Source organism: Centroberyx affinis, unplaced genomic scaffold (genome assembly GCF_046629955.1).
Source record: "Centroberyx affinis isolate AG114_WGS23_722 - 3 ecotype Tasmania unplaced genomic scaffold, CSIRO-AGI_Caff_v1 ptg002510l_1, whole genome shotgun sequence".
In the NCBI taxonomy this organism is placed as follows: domain Eukaryota; kingdom Metazoa; phylum Chordata; class Actinopteri; order Beryciformes; family Berycidae; genus Centroberyx; species Centroberyx affinis.
Window position 1 is genome coordinate 93,309 of NW_027280732.1, and position 17,166 is coordinate 110,474.

Below are 17,166 nucleotides of genomic sequence, written 5' to 3' on the forward strand. Positions count from 1 at the left end.
ATTGATCACCTACAAAGCAGTACATATAGCCCACCCGACATTTCTGAGCTCATACGTCCATAGATTCAACGTTATGCCTTCAGGTTGACTAGTATGGCTCTTCCCTCAATTCCCAAATCCAGACTGAGGTCAAAGGGCAAAAAAAATACTGTTCAATATAAAGTCAAATAAAACCAAACCAAACCCATTATTATCTTTTACGTCCCCTTTGAAGCCCTACTTTTATAAACTTGCCTTCTCTCGACTTTTTATTATCACATATTGTTTTATTGTTCTTACTTCTCTATTTATCTGTTCTCTATTGACTTTTATTATTGTGTCCTATTGTACTTCTATAAACTGCTCTTATATCGTTTGACTATTGTTCTGACTGCCTGTAAAACACTTTGTAAAATATATATGTATTTATTTGAAAGCTGCTATATGAATGCATTGTATTATTAGGGATGTTGTATAGTTTTATCCTTGAAAGCAGAGAAGAGGAAAAAGAAAACATAAAAAACATACACTATCTTTGTTGAACGATTCTCGGGGCTGCAGCTAGATGGCACTCGTTTCCTTGGCGAAACCGGAAGTTAAAGTGGATAAAGCGGTACCTTTTATGATCGTCGAAGAAGAAGCAGCTGGACGAAAACATAAACAGATATAACGTTAAGTGCTACCCCACTTTCCACGCATGTTTTCAACGCATTTCTCTGGATGAAAGTGTAGTTTCAACACCAGCGACATCATGCCCGTCATCTGTGCAGCAATAGGATGCACCAACAAGTTTGTCAAAGGGTCGGAAATCAGGTTTTATAGGTAAGTTTTCACCGGTGAGCTGTAACGTTACTGGAGGGGAAGTGTGCGGTACAGCCGATCGTTTCTTTTAACTGTTTTAAATTGATTTTTAATACAATAGGGGATATCATAGAAACCGCCAGAAATAACTAACTGTAACGTAATTTGCGAACAAAACGTCCTGTTTGCCACTATTAGGTTTTAGGTGAGCTATATCGACTTTAAACAACTAATGTTACTGTAACTTACATCCTAGCTTAGCCTAGCTTGGCATGCTACGTTACAGTCAAATTGAGCTGCCTTCAAATTGAATGCACTATAGTGGTATTTTTTAGTGGTATTTTCTGTTGGTATTTGTGTTTTGCAGAACCACACTAGAGCTTAAAAAAGTAGGCTTGCATAGTAGCTTATCTATTATACAGATACACCATTTTCTTTATCTTATACAGCCCCCTGCCATTTAAAATGCTAATTTAACTTTGGTCAAATCTGGTTTAGGCAAAGGCTATATGCTAAATCTCAACAGAAAGTCATCTCCTCAGAATGAAAGGGTGATGGTGTAGTAGTCTCTCTGGGACACCAGAAATCACTGTTGAACCGTGGGCCGAATTCAGCCAAACAGTGACAAATCCACACTCACACACACTCAACCCTGTAACATTTAGATTAGGTGTGTGAATGGTACTGCCTGTGTAATGCTCCTGTAGATTTATGATGTCCTCTAGTCACTATTTGTACATCATTCTTCTGACAGCTGAATTGAGCTTCTGTATGGATGCTCACCGTGAATTATGGTAGAATGGATTGCAATATTAAATCCTGCATATTGGTAAATGCAATTTCACACGTTGCTTGAATATATCCAACATTAAATAATAACTCTAAAATGAGTAGATTGAGAAAGCACGTGGGCCACATGGTGAAGCCAACTAAACTGCGAAATGTGTTTTTGATGAGACATGACGACTTTCCCTCCCCATAAGATTGTCCATGGAAAAGTCACAGTGTAAAGACAACAGTATATTTTCAATATCTGTGTGTGATGATTGAAATTGTGCATCTGAACCTGCTTTAAAAGTAATGGTCTTCTCACTCTCCTTTATGGCAGGTTCCCCCTCAGCAAACCTCAGCTTGCCGGCCAATGGGTGCACAGCCTGGGGATGAAAAACTTCATCCCAACCACTAACACCTGCCTCTGCTCAGAGCATTTCAGGCCGGACTGCTTCAGGGACTACAATGGCAAGCAGTTTCTGAGAGAGGATGCAGTGCCCACCATATTTAGTCTTGGGCACGATTCATCAAAGGTGTGGCTTCACACTATTATACAGACTATTGCTCACAAATCATTGTCAAATATTTGTTTTTTGTCCAACATAAGCAGGTAGTCCAGTTTTACTTTTATATTATGCTAAGTGAATAGATATCTGTGAAAACTCCACAGATTGAACTTCGGAAAAGAGGGGTGATACCTAAGGAGCAGAACCCCATCAATCGAGCGGGAACACAAGCAGACAGAGAAAGGGTGAGGGAGGCCGGCGGTCAACGCAAGGAGAAACGAGGGGGATTCAGGGTGAGTCTTCCATTACCATTGCTCTCAGCTTGTATGTGAGACATCGGTTCGGCCCTGGTAGACTCTGTGTGATGGTGCATGAGGAAGAGCCTTGTTTGTAGTGCTCAACACTGCAAACTGAGCCGGAAAAAGGAAAACTACCCATTGTGGCTTTTGCCAACGCAAAAGAGAAAAATAATGTCACAGAGTTTCATTAGACACAATCAGTAATCAGTTACATAATATTAATAATAACAATAATAATTGTTATTATTATGACTATTATTATTGTTATAATTATTATAGTTTCCCACTTTTCTTAACAATGTTACAAAGTACTGTGTAATCAGCTAAAAAAAAAGTATGCTTCATTAACTCCTGCAGAACAGAAAAAACTAAAAGTCAACTCATCAGTTCAGTGACCACTAAGTAGCCAACACCATCAAATTAAAGCCAAAAAGATAATTGATACTGCTGGTTCATTAACTTTGCAGAGTTCAGAAGCCAAATTGGAGTCCCAGCAAACACTCCTGCCATAGCATAATGAGAACAATTAAAGTAAAAAAAAAAAGAGTTTACAGTTGATTAAAAGAAAATACAGTTTGCTCATTGAATTTCCTCAGGTTGTTCTAAAGTTTAGAAGCTCTTGTTGCAAATCTTCTATCACCTTGATCCTCACCTTTTGGCTTTAATCTGAACTTTGAAACAGTCAAAAGAGCTTTATCTAGGGATGTATGACCATTGATTGCTTTAAAAGTTATAAATGTATATATGAAATCTTATAATTTACATAATAATAATAATGATACAGTGTAGTGTAGGCAAGGATGCAGAGAGTTATGACAGTCAATACAAGAAGGAATAAAGAACAACTTAAATCAAAATTGACTCCCAAATTTCTGGCACTTGGATTGGTTAGCAGATTGCAAGTTGCGTCTGTTGGAGCCAAATATAACGACCTCAGTAATTATATTTTAAGATTAAGATGCACTGATCATTAGTGTCAAAGGCATCATTAAGACCATGTAGAACTAGAATAGAACATTAACCAGCATCCACTGGTTAAAGAGGATCATTTGTATGTGGAAGCAAAGTAGTCTCTGTAATATGTTAAAACATAAACCAGACTATGACAAATGTAGAAGTTCTTCTTGTGAGTACCTATAGAAACTATATAGCCTATTGTGGGGATAACCTACCTGAGCAGAATGTTTTTCTTTTTTTTGTCACAGGGTGGACGAGGAGGCGGGCGAGGAGGAAAAACCTCATCTGACAGGTGAGACTATAACAGTCTTCTTAAAGGGAAAATCCACCCTAAAACACTGAAACACTGTTAAAAAACAGCTATTTGTGAATGATGTACGTTGCATTCCTGGGCCCATTTTGTTTTTTTGTTGGTGTATTTTTCTTATTTCTGTGGATAACTGGCCAAATGTAGACAACATGATGTCACCAAGTTGCTCTCTTGCTCTTACTGTGGTATCACTATTGCATTCACTCTCTCTACCTACACCTAATGAATGTGACAAATTCAGGCCCGTTGTTTGGGGGTTGTCAAAAGGCATTCTGGGAAACAAAGGAACTCGCTAACTGAAATAGTAGGTGTAGGCAGGTTGAGAGAAGGTGGGTTCACCAAAAAAGTAAATTACAACACTTCATCACAAAATAACTCCTGGAATGCATTGAACAGCACACATTGATGCTAACAGTGTAAGAATACCCAAGGGTGTAATTTACCTTTAAGGCCCTTGTTTTATATTAATTAAATTTTTGTTTGAAGCCAGATTTGGCCATTGTTTGTTTCATAATGATGTGAAAACTAAAGCTGTCCCCAGGATTTCACCTCTGCTTAGTAGATGCTTCATATCTTAATTGTGTGCATCAGTTTGTCATTGCCTAGCTCTACTGTGTGCTGATAGTGTTGAAACATAAAATATGGTTCATAGTTCCTATTGATAAGGTTATTACCATTTTACAATGTCATACTTTAATAAATGCCTAACTGTAATTGTGTTATTTAAAAGTAACACATTAGTGAAAGGAAACTGCTGAGGGAAAATACTTTGAGAAAACCCAGTCCAATTGCTGCATCAGTGATTAATGTCAGTCTTTCTCCTCATACATACAGACAGACCTTGGGAACCAAGAGCAAAGTTTACGACGGCAAAGGCAGACTGCTGTCCAACGGCAGGGACATGTGTGACTGTCTGGACGTAGACTGCATGGGCTGCTTCTACCCGTGTCCCGAGTGCGGCTCGCGCAAGTGTGGGGTCGAGTGCCGCTGCGACAGGAAGTGGCTTTACGAACAAGTGGAGGTAGAGGGTGGAGAGATCATCCGGAACAAATTTGCTGTTTGATTCGCAGTGAATATTTGAAAGACTTGGTCGTCATGATATCAGGGGGTTTCTGGGAACCGAAACGTGTTCTCTCTCTGAACCCAGCTATTCCGGCCCGACTGTTGGACCCCCTTCATTCAAGACTGTTACGTTTTTTTTAAGGAGTCTTTAATTAAGTTTACTGACATTCATCAGGCTTTGCAAGCCTAATGGCTGGGTAGAATGTCATGCAAAACAACAGTTATCCTGTGCAGTTTGGAGGTGTAGTTTTTGTTTTTCTTAAAACCATTTGTTGCTATTTTTTCTGAAGCTTTGCTTCTCTGTTAAGTCCTGCAGTTTGCCGCATTTTTAATGTGCCAACTTGCATTAATAAATTCTGTTCTTAATGCTAAGTTCCCAGCTTAGAGTGAATTTTGTGTTTGAGCTTTTAGCGTTTTCTGGGTCTGACATGACGTGTAAATCCATTTTGTTGTTGTTGCAGACTTGCCTCAGTCTCTGCAGCCTCAAGTCTTAGTGTCCAAGTCTCAAGTCAAGTCCCAAATTCCAGTGTGTCAAAATCAGTTGCTCTATTGCGTGCAGTAAAATGTTCAAATTAATAAATTTGTATTTTCTCTTAAGTCCAATTGAATTAATTACATTTGAACCAAGAAAGATCATATTAGATCATGCAACTTGGAAATTAGATGGATTCGGTACCAAGAAATTCACGAGATTAGAGTTTCACATAACCTTCTGTATTATAGTCTCATAATATGAAATGTATGATTGAGAGAATAAGACACATGAACAATATACACTGAATAGCTTTTTTAGAAAAAGAACATTTTCAGGATTGTAGTACTAAAAGCCTTTAAGGGAACTTGTTTCTGTGCCGCCATGATTATGTAAGTAATAGCTAATGAATTTTGGTATGATTAAGTGTAGCACTACACTGTAATTAATTACAGTATAATGCTTCACTCTCATCAATACAATATTAATATAGTTATGTACTGTATTTGCATGTAAAGGAAGGCATAAACTGACAAATGTTTGGATCATGTTTAGCAAATCACTGATTCTGGTCCTGTGTGATTTGTGAATGTTTAATCTTGGCAACAGTGAAAAGTAGATGAGATTGTCTACAATTCAAGACCCCAAAACACCTCTTCACATGTGAAAAAGTAAAAGTTGGCTCCAATTCATTTTTGTCTCTGCCAATCTCAAGGCATCAAATCTGTGACTTTTGGACTTAAGTCTCCCACTGTGTCGTCTTCTGAATCCTGAGTGATGTTGATTCACTTATGATCTTTTTTTGTCCCATAAAATGCAGGTAATCCAATATAGCCATGCACAACCACGCAGACCTCCTGCTGCATAATACTGAATCAAGCAAACAAAATGAATCAAAAGATTCACTCTGCTGAACAAATTGAAAGGGGCTCGTTCCCAAATATGAGCCAAAGCTAACCTCAATACTACAATCTGTTTCACCAATTTGATATAGTGATGTAGTGGAGGGTAAACCCACCTAACCGCAGTTTACCCTCCTTTTTAGACTGATATGAATTACATCAAGTCATAGTAAGGAGTATCAAACTGATGTAAGTTATATGAGGATAAATGAAAGCCTTTCTTTAAATGTAACTGATGTTTCTTTGTAAAAAAAGGAAAAGGGTAAGCAGCATGACACAGCAGTTCATCACACTGACAAAAGAACATTTTGAGAAATAAGCCAGATTGAAATGTCTCAAGTTTATGTCCTGCTCTCCTCAAGCTCACGTATATGTTAAATATAATGACTATTATGCAGTCCATGGTTGCTTTGCCTCCACATCCTCTGCTTATTTTCAGGGCCCATTGGCAGCATTAGTCATTTCAAAATAAACCATGGGCAATGGATGAAAAGCAGCATCTCGTCAAAATATGAACTTTCAACTGTTACCATGGGACTGGTGGATATATTTCTCTCTTAAAGGGCATTTTTAATCGCTCTTTCAGCTGTATCCACTGAGAAAGAAGAAGCAGAATAATTCAATTCAATTCCAGTCTTCATTGTCCCGAAAGGGAAATTTGGTTTACAAAAACACATAACAAAAACCAACATCAAAAACCTACACAGAGACATATCAGTCGATGAGACCAGAGAGGGAGTCAATGGCTTGATACAATGCAAAAAAGTCAGTCATCAAAGCAAATAATGTTTTCATACATCATTTGATGTGCAAATGAAGCAATCCAGTTGCTGTGGGTACAAATGAGTCACTGGTTCTTTTACTGGAGGGCTCAAACTTCAAAAGTCGGTCGTTCCTGACTCACACCAGTAACCAACCTGTCGTCCTTCACCAAGCTTCCCAGTCTGTTTTTTTCTGCTTCTTCAGAGTCCATCTGTATTCATGTCAAAGCCTTGTTTTCTATCAGCAGCAGTTCCCAGACATCATCCACCGACCCAGCTCCAGTTCCCTGCCTTTGATTACAGCAGGTTTGGGACCAGGCTGTAACCTTCTAAAATCTACTGCCATGTCCTTAGTTTGGAGAAAATTCAACTCAAGGAAGAATTCATCATGCCGTGACACATAGTCATCAACAACATGACCATGTCCATTTTCCTCTTCCTGCAGAAGACTAAGAATGACAGAGTCATCTGTAAACTTGATAAAACGTCTATCTAAATATTGGCGGCGGCAGTCATTAGTGGGGAGAGAACACAAACCTCGGGGGAGCCGGTGGATGAAACACGCTGCTCTGAAAGGGCAGCAGTGACCTGAACGCACTGAGATCTGTCAGCAGCTATCCAGCCCACAATGTTCAGATTGAACTTGAGATGTGACAGAAGCATCTCTGCAAGCATATGGGAGCTGCATGGTGTCGAAGGCTGAAACTAAATTTATGAACACAAGCCTCAGATGGGTCTTCAGTCCCTCTGGATGTTGGCAGAGAATAGAAGTAATGTAGGTGTAGCGTCTTCCACCTCGTCCCTGCCCTACAGTATACACATATGCTGTCATGATCCAATGCATTATCAACTTGCTACAGAAAGTATGTTTTTACTGAAATATTTATCAAATGTTTTCACTACTGGGGACGTTAAGGAGCTCATTTAGCTCCTTGGGTTTGTTTTGAGTCCTTTTTGGCAATGGAAATAAATCCAGACTTATTTTTTACCTTTGACAAAGAGGTTATGTTTTTTCTGTAAGTTAGTTTGTGTTTGTCTGTGAGCAGGATATCTCATGAACAAACTTCAAACTTATGAACAAAATTCTGTGAAATTTTGTGAACAGATAGTTCTTGCGCAAAGAATTAGATTTCAATGGTGATCTGGATCTGGGATTTCCACCATTACACATTTAGCATTTTTTAGCCATAACTATGAAACTAACGGAGATAGAGACTTGATTCCAAATCTTATGGGTATGTTTATAGGGTCAAGGAAACAATTTCACTTTACATTTATGTGATATGAATGATGTCTTTGCATGTAACCGCAAGTTGGAGAATTGTTCAGTGTTGCCGGAGGTTTGCGCTCTCCGAATGCCTTCTAGTTGCCAGTGTTTCCAGAGAGGAAACTATTGAGAGCTGGTGGCAGCCCAGCTTGTCTCCAGCCTTCTCCCGTGTCATCCATCCTGCTCTCCCTCCTCTGGCTACCTGCGGCTGCTTGTATCTAATTCAAAACCCTGCTGCTGGAATACAACGCTGTTAAGGAAGCAGCAGCCCCATTACCTCCGGGCCACGGTTCATCTCTCCTTGTACTCTGTGCTGTTCTACCAGCAGCCACTTCGGTCTCCGTTCCCTGCAGGGCCTGGTCATCGCTCCACCCGGCCTCAACTGCTTTCCCACCAGGCTCCCGTCTCACTCCAGTCAGTACAGTAGAGTCACTTCCAGTTTTCTATTGCAAGTGGAACGTTTGTCCGTTCAAGAAATACTTCAGGTCCCCCTCTCACTGTATCTCCCTCTTCATCTTGCATCTTGTTCTACAAAGAACCTTTCAGACCAAAGTTCTTTAAAGAACCATTTCTGCACTCCTTTGCTTAGACACCTGCATTGTGTTTTTGTTTACCTGCCCTTGAATAGCCTCATTTGCAATTGCACAATATATACTATGGAGGGGTTTGGTTATTTTCCAGATTTGCCATCACCCACCATCCAATAACAAAGAAATAAAAACCTTTTAAACCCAAAGTACCATTTGGATACCATCTTTGGATTCTTTAAAGGTTCTTTGTGGAACCAGAAATGGTTATTCTATGGCAGAACCATTTTCGGTTCCAGTTTGCACCTTTTATTTTTCTGTGTGTACAAAAATCCTTTGTGTATCTCCCCACAGCTCTTTCCTTTCCAGGCTCTTTTCTATCATCATCGATCTATTCCATTCGATCACTTTCTATCATCGATCATTCCATTCGATCATAGTCTATTATCAATCACTCCATTCGATCACTTTCTATCATCGATCATTCCATTCCGTCACTCTCTATCATCGATCACTGCATTCAATCATTCCTGCGGTACAGGAATGTGTTGTTACATCTATTGTTAGGTCACTACGGCTCTGACCTTTGCACTCTGTATTGTAATATCGATAATCTATTATTCTACTGTTGCACTCATTGTAATTCACTCTGGATAAGGGCATCAGCTAAAATGCCTCAAGTGTAAACAGTAAATGTTCAACAACGCATGCTGTGAGATTCCTCCCTGAAGTGGGCAGTCTCTCTTGTGTTTTAAACATAAACATATATAAACTTCCTCTGTATTGACCTTTCTGAGTCTGACCTTGTTGACAGTATATTCATAGAAAAAACAAAGGAGTCATTGTCAAACAGGAGAGAGACATGTTCTTTTTTTTTTTCACCGCTTGCTAAAAATAAAATACCGTCACAACACCCTCATATCTGCCCTTGTGATGTCATTGTCCTCTTCCATTTCTTCACCCTACTTTAGCTTTAACAGCCCGTTTTGCAAACAATAACAAAATAAATTTTTCATCATTTGCGGCTGCTTCTTCATTTCCCCGTGCCAATAAAAGATGCGCATTCTTTCTGGAAAACAGCCAGAGATTTCATTGTTAATGCCTTGAAAAAAAAAAAGGAAACAGCTATAGTCACGCTCCCTCCTACCAGGGTCGTTACTGTTGTGCCCTAGAGCAGAACATATAATGCTAAAATAAGCCATAACATGATAACGTGACGTGATGTTTGCTGCTTTTCTCAATGACAATGACTGCTTTTCTTTCTCTTCACAGCGCTAATGCTAACAACGCATTATATCATTGACCTGAATTAGGTGTCGCCCACGCTAAAGAAGATCTCGTTAGGGTAAAGCCACGGTGTTTTCCCAAATGCCAAGATTGTAGGCAGCAATTAGCAACATGCGATATTAATGAAGTGTGTTCAATGTCATTAGCAGGTGCCTCAGGTTTGTCTGCGTGTCTGGATTAATAAGACGTTATGCTAACAGTCTGCAGTCAGCCTGAGACGCTGCTCCTCCTTTTGGCTCAACACAAGCTGTTTCCATATTATAAAAACAATGACAGTGTGCAATGGACATTAGGGTGGGGTGCTACGCCATTATTCCTCTCATTTCTCTGCAAAGATGCCCATTAGTTCTGCCATAGTGGCATTTTGGATTCCGGTTTCCAGAATCGTAAAGAAAAAGGCCTCAGTTTAGGATGAAAACACCGCAGAAACATACACTGATTTTTTCCCCACCTTTGAGATTTGTACTATGTTTGACTTTTATATCAGGGGAGAGAACATTTCATATTTCCGTTGGCTGCTAATACAAAGTAAATCACTAAGTCTTCCTCAAGCCAAAACAGACTATATGGGCTATTTCCAGTTTCTGTTGCTTGAGGCAGCTTGATGTACAATTACCCAGACTAAACAGGGTGCGTGTATCACAGGCCTTTATCGCCAATCATACACCATGTCTGAAAACTGCTGAAGGGGAAGAACAGCCAATATTCGGAAATTATGGACTCTGCATGTAATACAGTGTGTGAGAAAACAGAATGTCCTCTGCGCAGGCTTCAGCATTCATCGACAGCGCAGAAAAAGGTGGAAAGCGGCAACAACATCATGTAGGTCAAGGTAAGGCCAACTGCATAATGGCTTGTACAGAAACATGTCCAATGTCACTTTTTATTATTTTCTATCTATTCTTTTGCTGTATAGCATTGTGCATGTTTTTCACTGTAACACTTCACGTACTCAAACTCAGAGAATAGTGCGACATTCTGGCATTTTAAGCGTACAGATGAGAGAAAACATTTGCTACGGAGTCATTTTTATATGTAGTATATTGAACAGGGCTACACTTAATATATTGCAGTGGAGTATAGGGGATAGAGGCCCGGTCTTTTCAGTGCTAGATGTCGAGCAGAGATGAGACTGGGCTCTGTTTTGATGCGATGACCAGGCTCAGCAGCTCCAACATCCCTTTCTCAGGATGAAAACTTGAATCACAGGGTTATTGAATTGTTGGGGTCAGTTGCGTTGGTCAGGAAACAAAAGGGGGATCTGTGGGTGGGATATTTAATCCCTCTGTCAGCCTCTATCACTTTAAGGCCATCCTGCTGTCTCATTACTACGTGTACAGACAGTTTCTTTCGCACTGACTTTTCCGCTGTGCTGACAAATTGTTAGAGATGTTAACCCCTTGCACCCTGAGTTTCCCCTTAAGTAGCTTCAAAGTTATAAAAAAAAAAAATACTCTTTCCATACTGTGAAACAATGTTATATACATATTCTGTATCTGTTCATTCCCAAGCTTCATTGAAGCTATAGCTGCTTATATTGAGTGAAATATTCAAACCCAAGATGCTGCACCATTACATCAAATGGAAAAATCCAGATGTCTTGTGCATCATTTTATACACATTTCCCTGTAATTCAGCCTGACATATTTGGTATCTTTGGAAACCTTGGGATCTTGACTAGAATTTGAAATAAAGTTCTGTTGGCTTGAGCAAAGCCTAGCAGTGAAACATGTTTGTAATGATGGTCCTGCATGAGGGACCTTAGGGTTGAAGGCGATGCTCTTTGATTTAAGACAGCAGTGTTCTTGTGTAAAACAGTAGCTTCTTTCATATAACCGGAGTCAAATTCCTTGTATGTGTACATACTTGGCCAATAAAGCTGATTCTGATTCTGATAATGATTGATTTTATGAAGTAGAGATAAGATAAAGCAACAAATGTCAAAGCTATAGTAACTTGACTAACATATGTTAAGAGAAAAAACCCAAACTGTTTAGTGACAACTGTTTATTTCAGTACCAAATCAATAAAGTGTCACTGACAGGAAGGTATTAAGTGCAGGTTGTGTGATTGTGTTCTTTAATAGGACCGACAGCTCGGTATGTCTCCGGGAAAACGCCCGCAGTAAGTGTTTCCTGTTTCACACGCGGTGCACCTGCAGTTCCTGGCCACAGGATAGCTGACTGGCACCAGACAGCCTTTAATGTGCTTCACCTCATAGGACCAGTCGCCGTTGCAGATAATCTGTTCGGGCCAGTTATCGTCGCCAATGTAGACGGGATCCTGTCATTAACACCAACAGATGACAATATGTGGTCAGACGCAGAGTCACACATAGTTACAAACATAACTAACATAATAACATAATAAATAATATAACAAACTGAAAGAAAAATACCTTTGTACCAGAAGAAGATAACATTTTCTGAATAAGAATCAGGAGGTTTCTAACAATGGATAATTGTAAACTATTATAATTTCAGGAATATGCATTTGACTGCTGACCTCTGCCTGCGCTCTGCACTTTAATAACACAAATCTGGTAATCTGTCCGGTCCTGTTTTTGTTATGTTATATATGTATTCTATGTCTTGTTTTTAGTGTTGTTTATAAATAAAGTTGAACTGAAATGAATTGCTCTGACATTGTTTGCCCTATACATTGGGTTACATAAAAACCATTTCCCTAAACCTTAGCTGATGTAAAATGCAGTCAATAACAATGTTTCTAAATACCAAATCTATTCATATTGGACTGAAACAGCGTGTACTATGGTTGTTCTAAACATATTCATGCATATATTAACTCAGAATAAATGTATAGGCCTAATTCTTACGAGCAAATGCAGCTTTATAAGTTACAGACTGTCACTTTAGACAGTCAGAGCGTGTTATCAGGAACTTCATCCCATCATCCTTTACCTCCTGGAAGCACTGGCCCGCACACATGGTGGTGTGGACGGGCTCGATGCTGCCACAGCTCTCCACGGTGATGCTGATGTTAGTTGGACGGCAGCCGAAGCTGCAGCCCTGCCCCGCCCCCACCACTGCCAGCATCGCTGCCATGACAACCAGCTGCATCCTCGGCCGGGTGCAGCACAGACGCCTGCCACAAGGGGGGATCAGCCTTCACATCAGATATCATGACGAAGGAGGGTTCAGTTCACATGACTAATGGATCCGACAAATTAATGTCGATCTATAGGAGGAATTTAAGTTTGACTACTGTTCCCCCTCAATTTTGCACCTGACACACTTCTGTTCCTACACAGACAAAACACCTACATAAGATCCATCATCTCTGATCAATACTATCATCTTTTAAATCACTTTTTTAAACTCATTTATATAGACTTGCTTTGATGTAAAGACCTTTTATTATTTGTTTTTGACCTCGTTTTTATGACTCTGCCTTGTTTCTATATTCTTGTTTTATTGCTTTTGCTGGTGATTTGTGGTGGGGCTTTTTTTATCCTTTGCAAAGTGTTTTGTAACTGTTTTGATAATCATAATAATAAGCAGCTCAGCTTTTCCTCAAACTGCCAAAATTAAACTCTCCGACACAGACTTTCAATCTCACATCCTCTACCAAGCCGTCAAGATATGTGATGGAAGAATTGGCACATATTTAAACAATTATTTCATTTCAGTTATTTTGAACCAATTCCAAATTGTGTGTCAAAGTATTAAAGGAGCCATTCTTTGTGTATTTTTTTTAAGCTTTTACGCGTAAAATACATACACAGTAGATACACGTTGATATTATTAATGCGACAAAACAATTATGAGGGAATTACAGATACATCCATCACAGGTATTGCTGCAACTAAAGACTAAAGTCTGTTCCAAGTTCAAATCTATTTCATACTTTTATACATTTTTCATATAATCTCAGTATGCTATTGAAACTTTAGAATTGCATCATAAAAACATGGCCAGTTTTCATGTCATCTACATCAAAGTGCATGCATAGTAAAATATATCATAAAACGCACCTGTAGAGTTCTTTGGACTTCAGTTGGGAGTCTTGTCTCTTCTGTGGCTCTCTAAACATCTGTACTGGAACGACTGTCCTCACTGTAACTTAAATAGTGCTGGACATAAATCCTTTTAATCCCTCTAGCCTTGGCATGGTGCTGTTTTTCCTACCTGTTTAGCTGTAAATGCAAATACCCGTCTCTTTCCCCCAACAGATTAGGGAAGGCCTGTGGCTCAAGGTCTCTCCTCCTACACATGAGGAGGAGCGAGTCCATATCTCTAGTAATCTACTCTAGAAAATATGAGTGAAAGGCTTAGATGGACCACAAGAAAAACATCTGCCCCCACAGTAAGAGATGGAAAACTCATATTACCTGTAATTAATTTGAGATTCATTTAATCTTTTTGTTGTTTTTTCAGTGCATCACACATCCTTGTGAATGTTTGCAGTTTAATAATGAATACAGATCATTTGTGAAACTAAAACATCGACATAATAAAGCCACTGACTGCAAATTCTTTTTTATTTAAGGTGATCTCTTGAAATGCACTATGACTTTTTGACTAAGCCTTTTTGCTCAGTTGATAGTAATGTGACAAAGAAGCTTAGTGACTTTTTGTATTTTTGTCACTTTCCATTGCCCTACCTATGGAATAAACCTGATAGAGACTTGATTGAATGGTGTTGACAGAGCGAGATTTTAGGGAGCGTCGCTAGATAAGATGAAATGAGTTTAGCAGAGTTAAGGATCGAGAGGATGGCCCAAGAATATGTAACCTTTGAACATCAGCCTTTTATTTTGGGCAAAAATCCCCAATTGTTTCCTGTGCATGATCTGAAAACTGATAGATCAACTTCAACAAGAAGCTCACATGCACTCTGGTTCCATATAAACTGTATAAACTGGAAATTTACTCACAATGAATTTCTCTAAAATGTTTCCTTTTTGTTCAGAGCAGCTGAAGCGGCCCGAGACTCGAACCAGTTGGTGTCTGTTGTGGAGCTGCAACTACTCTCTAGTCTGCTGCATTCAGTAAAGTTAGCACTGCAGCACAAGCTGGACAGTCTGCAGTGACAGTACAATATAACTGCTTGGGCGGCAGCCATGGTTCATCTAACTGCTGCTCCGTCTGCCCTTGCAGCCACCGGGGACGCAGATTCCCTGGCATCCTGCTGGACTGCCATACCTGCCTCGCAAGCCCGCAAAAGGTTTTTTATGGTGTGTCATCCTCGTCCTCTAAGGTGCTATACTTCCTCTATGGAACCCGCCGCTGAAATTCATCATTGTTAGCATGTATTTTGTCCTTAATGAACAGCAGCGATAGTTGATTAATCTTTTACTCAGAGTAGAATGCATCATTAGTCATTTTCTGAGGAGCCGGCATAACAGCTGGTAATTCTTCTTAAAATGAGCGCATCTGCACTGAAAATTGATTAATTAGGTGTGAAGCTGAAACCGGTACATCGGTGCATGCAGTGCATTGATATGTTACTTAATTACATAAACGTCTTATTTACGCTCAACCTGTATAGTGAGCTGGAAAGGTGAAACTGTAGCATCATCAGCTTTAGTTTCAGAATAAAAATATATTTTCCTCGAGCCATATCTCACTGCTCTCTTTTATAGCCAAAACAAGAGAGAGCAGCCTGTCCTGGCCACTAATCTGTAATGTCACATTCATGTCCAGTGGGAATCAATTTGGAAATGATGGAAAAGGTGATGGTTTCAGGGCCCAGGATGATTTTCTGGCTCATAACTCTTAGCACTACTATATAAAAAAAACAGCTCCTTTGGGTGTAAAAACTCCAACGAGCTTTATATATGAAGCCACAAATAAACCGGCTCCGAGCAGCACATCTTGCTGACATCACAGATTTGAGTCATTGGTTTTTAGCTTTGGAGGAGAGTTCTCCCAATTCTCAGTTTTTATCAACACGCCGTAAACACTGCCATAACGGGATCGACAGCGTCCACAAACCCGGGCCCACTCAGTCACACCTTGCTCCCCCCCCCACACACACACACACACACAGCCCGTCCTCCTTGACTGCTCCATCTGCTGCGCGTCCGTCCAGAAACAAACTCCTCCAAATCACTCTGTCACACGTGGAACGCTCACCCCAGCACCAGACCCTGAACGCCTCCTCAGCCCGTGTTTTCACCCTCCTCCCATCTGGTCTCAGCACACGCCTCCACAGCGCGACCGTGGACAAGACTTTTATTTGGAGGCTGTGTTGGATGTTGCAGGGTGAAGGCTGAGTGTGGAAGTAGGTGGTGTTTCTGTGTGTGTGTGTGTGTGTGTGTGTGCGTGTGTGTGTGTTTTGACTGCTGGGGAGTCTTAAGTGTCTTGTGTACAGGGTTGGAAAACAAATTATCCTTGAGGACGAAAAGGATCATCTATCTATCTATCTATCTATCTATCTATTGAACTGTCATAAGCTGGAAAAGCATGCATCCTTAGGACTCCTTGTATGTATCTAATAATGAAGCATTCATGTGCTGATGGGGAAGTCTGACATCTGGGACTTCAAATTTAGCTGCTAAACAACACTGCATTCACATGCTATTAAAGTCGGAAAATCAAATACGGAAGACAAACTATTCACAAACACGGATATCCTGAAAAGAATGATGTGGATTTGGCCGCTTCTTGCTTTTAAAAAGCATTTACAACAATTCTACCAGTTTCTTCGCAAAGACTGAGGACAGAAAACACTTATATATGGAGTATAAGTGTTTTCTTACTGCTGACTGACACAAAACTTGATTTTCCCACCATGCTGAGAAAGAAAAGTCAAAGGTCAAAATTTTCTCTGTATTTCCAGCTTCATCAGCCAATTTTGACTGCTGTTTGTGTGAAATTTAGTAGGAAATGTTTTTACGATATATCCGACAGCACATGAAGGCAGGGTCTGTCTTTTCCTGGTTTGAAAAACTCATTGCCGAGCCGTGAAGAGGAACAATAGGGTTAGTTGTAAATAGAAACACATTTTTAGGCATAATGTGCAGTAGCTTGCAATTGATGGTGTTTATACACTGCAAAAAGTCTCCATCTTAACAAGTCATTTAATCTGTTATTGAGTCCTAAAATCGTAAGTTTCTTCAAATAAGTGAAAAGAAATCTGCCAGTGGGGTTAGATAATTTCACTTGTTTCCAATGCAAATCAACTTGTTTCAAGAATTTTGTAGAATCAAGTGTCATTTTCTTGATAGTAGTGCCTTATTCTGACTTGTTTCAAGATATTGACGCTCATTTCTAGAAAATTCCTGAAACACATGAGACTGC

General features: G+C 39.8%; 2 protein-coding genes across 2 annotated transcripts; one reads left to right on the plus strand and one right to left on the minus strand.

The window, feature by feature from the left end:
• The first annotated feature begins 615 nt into the window (after nt 1–615).
• On the plus strand, nt 616–5,786 carry arl14ep (ADP-ribosylation factor-like 14 effector protein). The gene is made up of 5 exons (XM_071534292.1): nt 616–801; nt 1,889–2,084; nt 2,222–2,350; nt 3,562–3,605; nt 4,458–5,786. Exons 1-5 carry the CDS (start codon nt 731–733, stop codon nt 4,684–4,686), a joined length of 669 nt encoding a protein of 222 aa, XP_071390393.1. The 5' UTR covers nt 616–730; the 3' UTR covers nt 4,687–5,786.
• Nucleotides 5,787–11,980: 6,194 nt separating this feature from the next.
• LOC139656674 (gonadotropin subunit beta-1-like) lies at nt 11,981–12,981 on the minus strand. Its single transcript, XM_071534279.1, has 2 exons — nt 12,823–12,981; nt 11,981–12,184 (listed from the first exon to the last, which is right to left on the minus strand). Exons 1-2 carry the CDS (start codon nt 12,979–12,981, stop codon nt 11,981–11,983), a joined length of 363 nt encoding a protein of 120 aa, XP_071390380.1.
• Nucleotides 12,982–17,166: the final 4,185 nt, after the last annotated feature.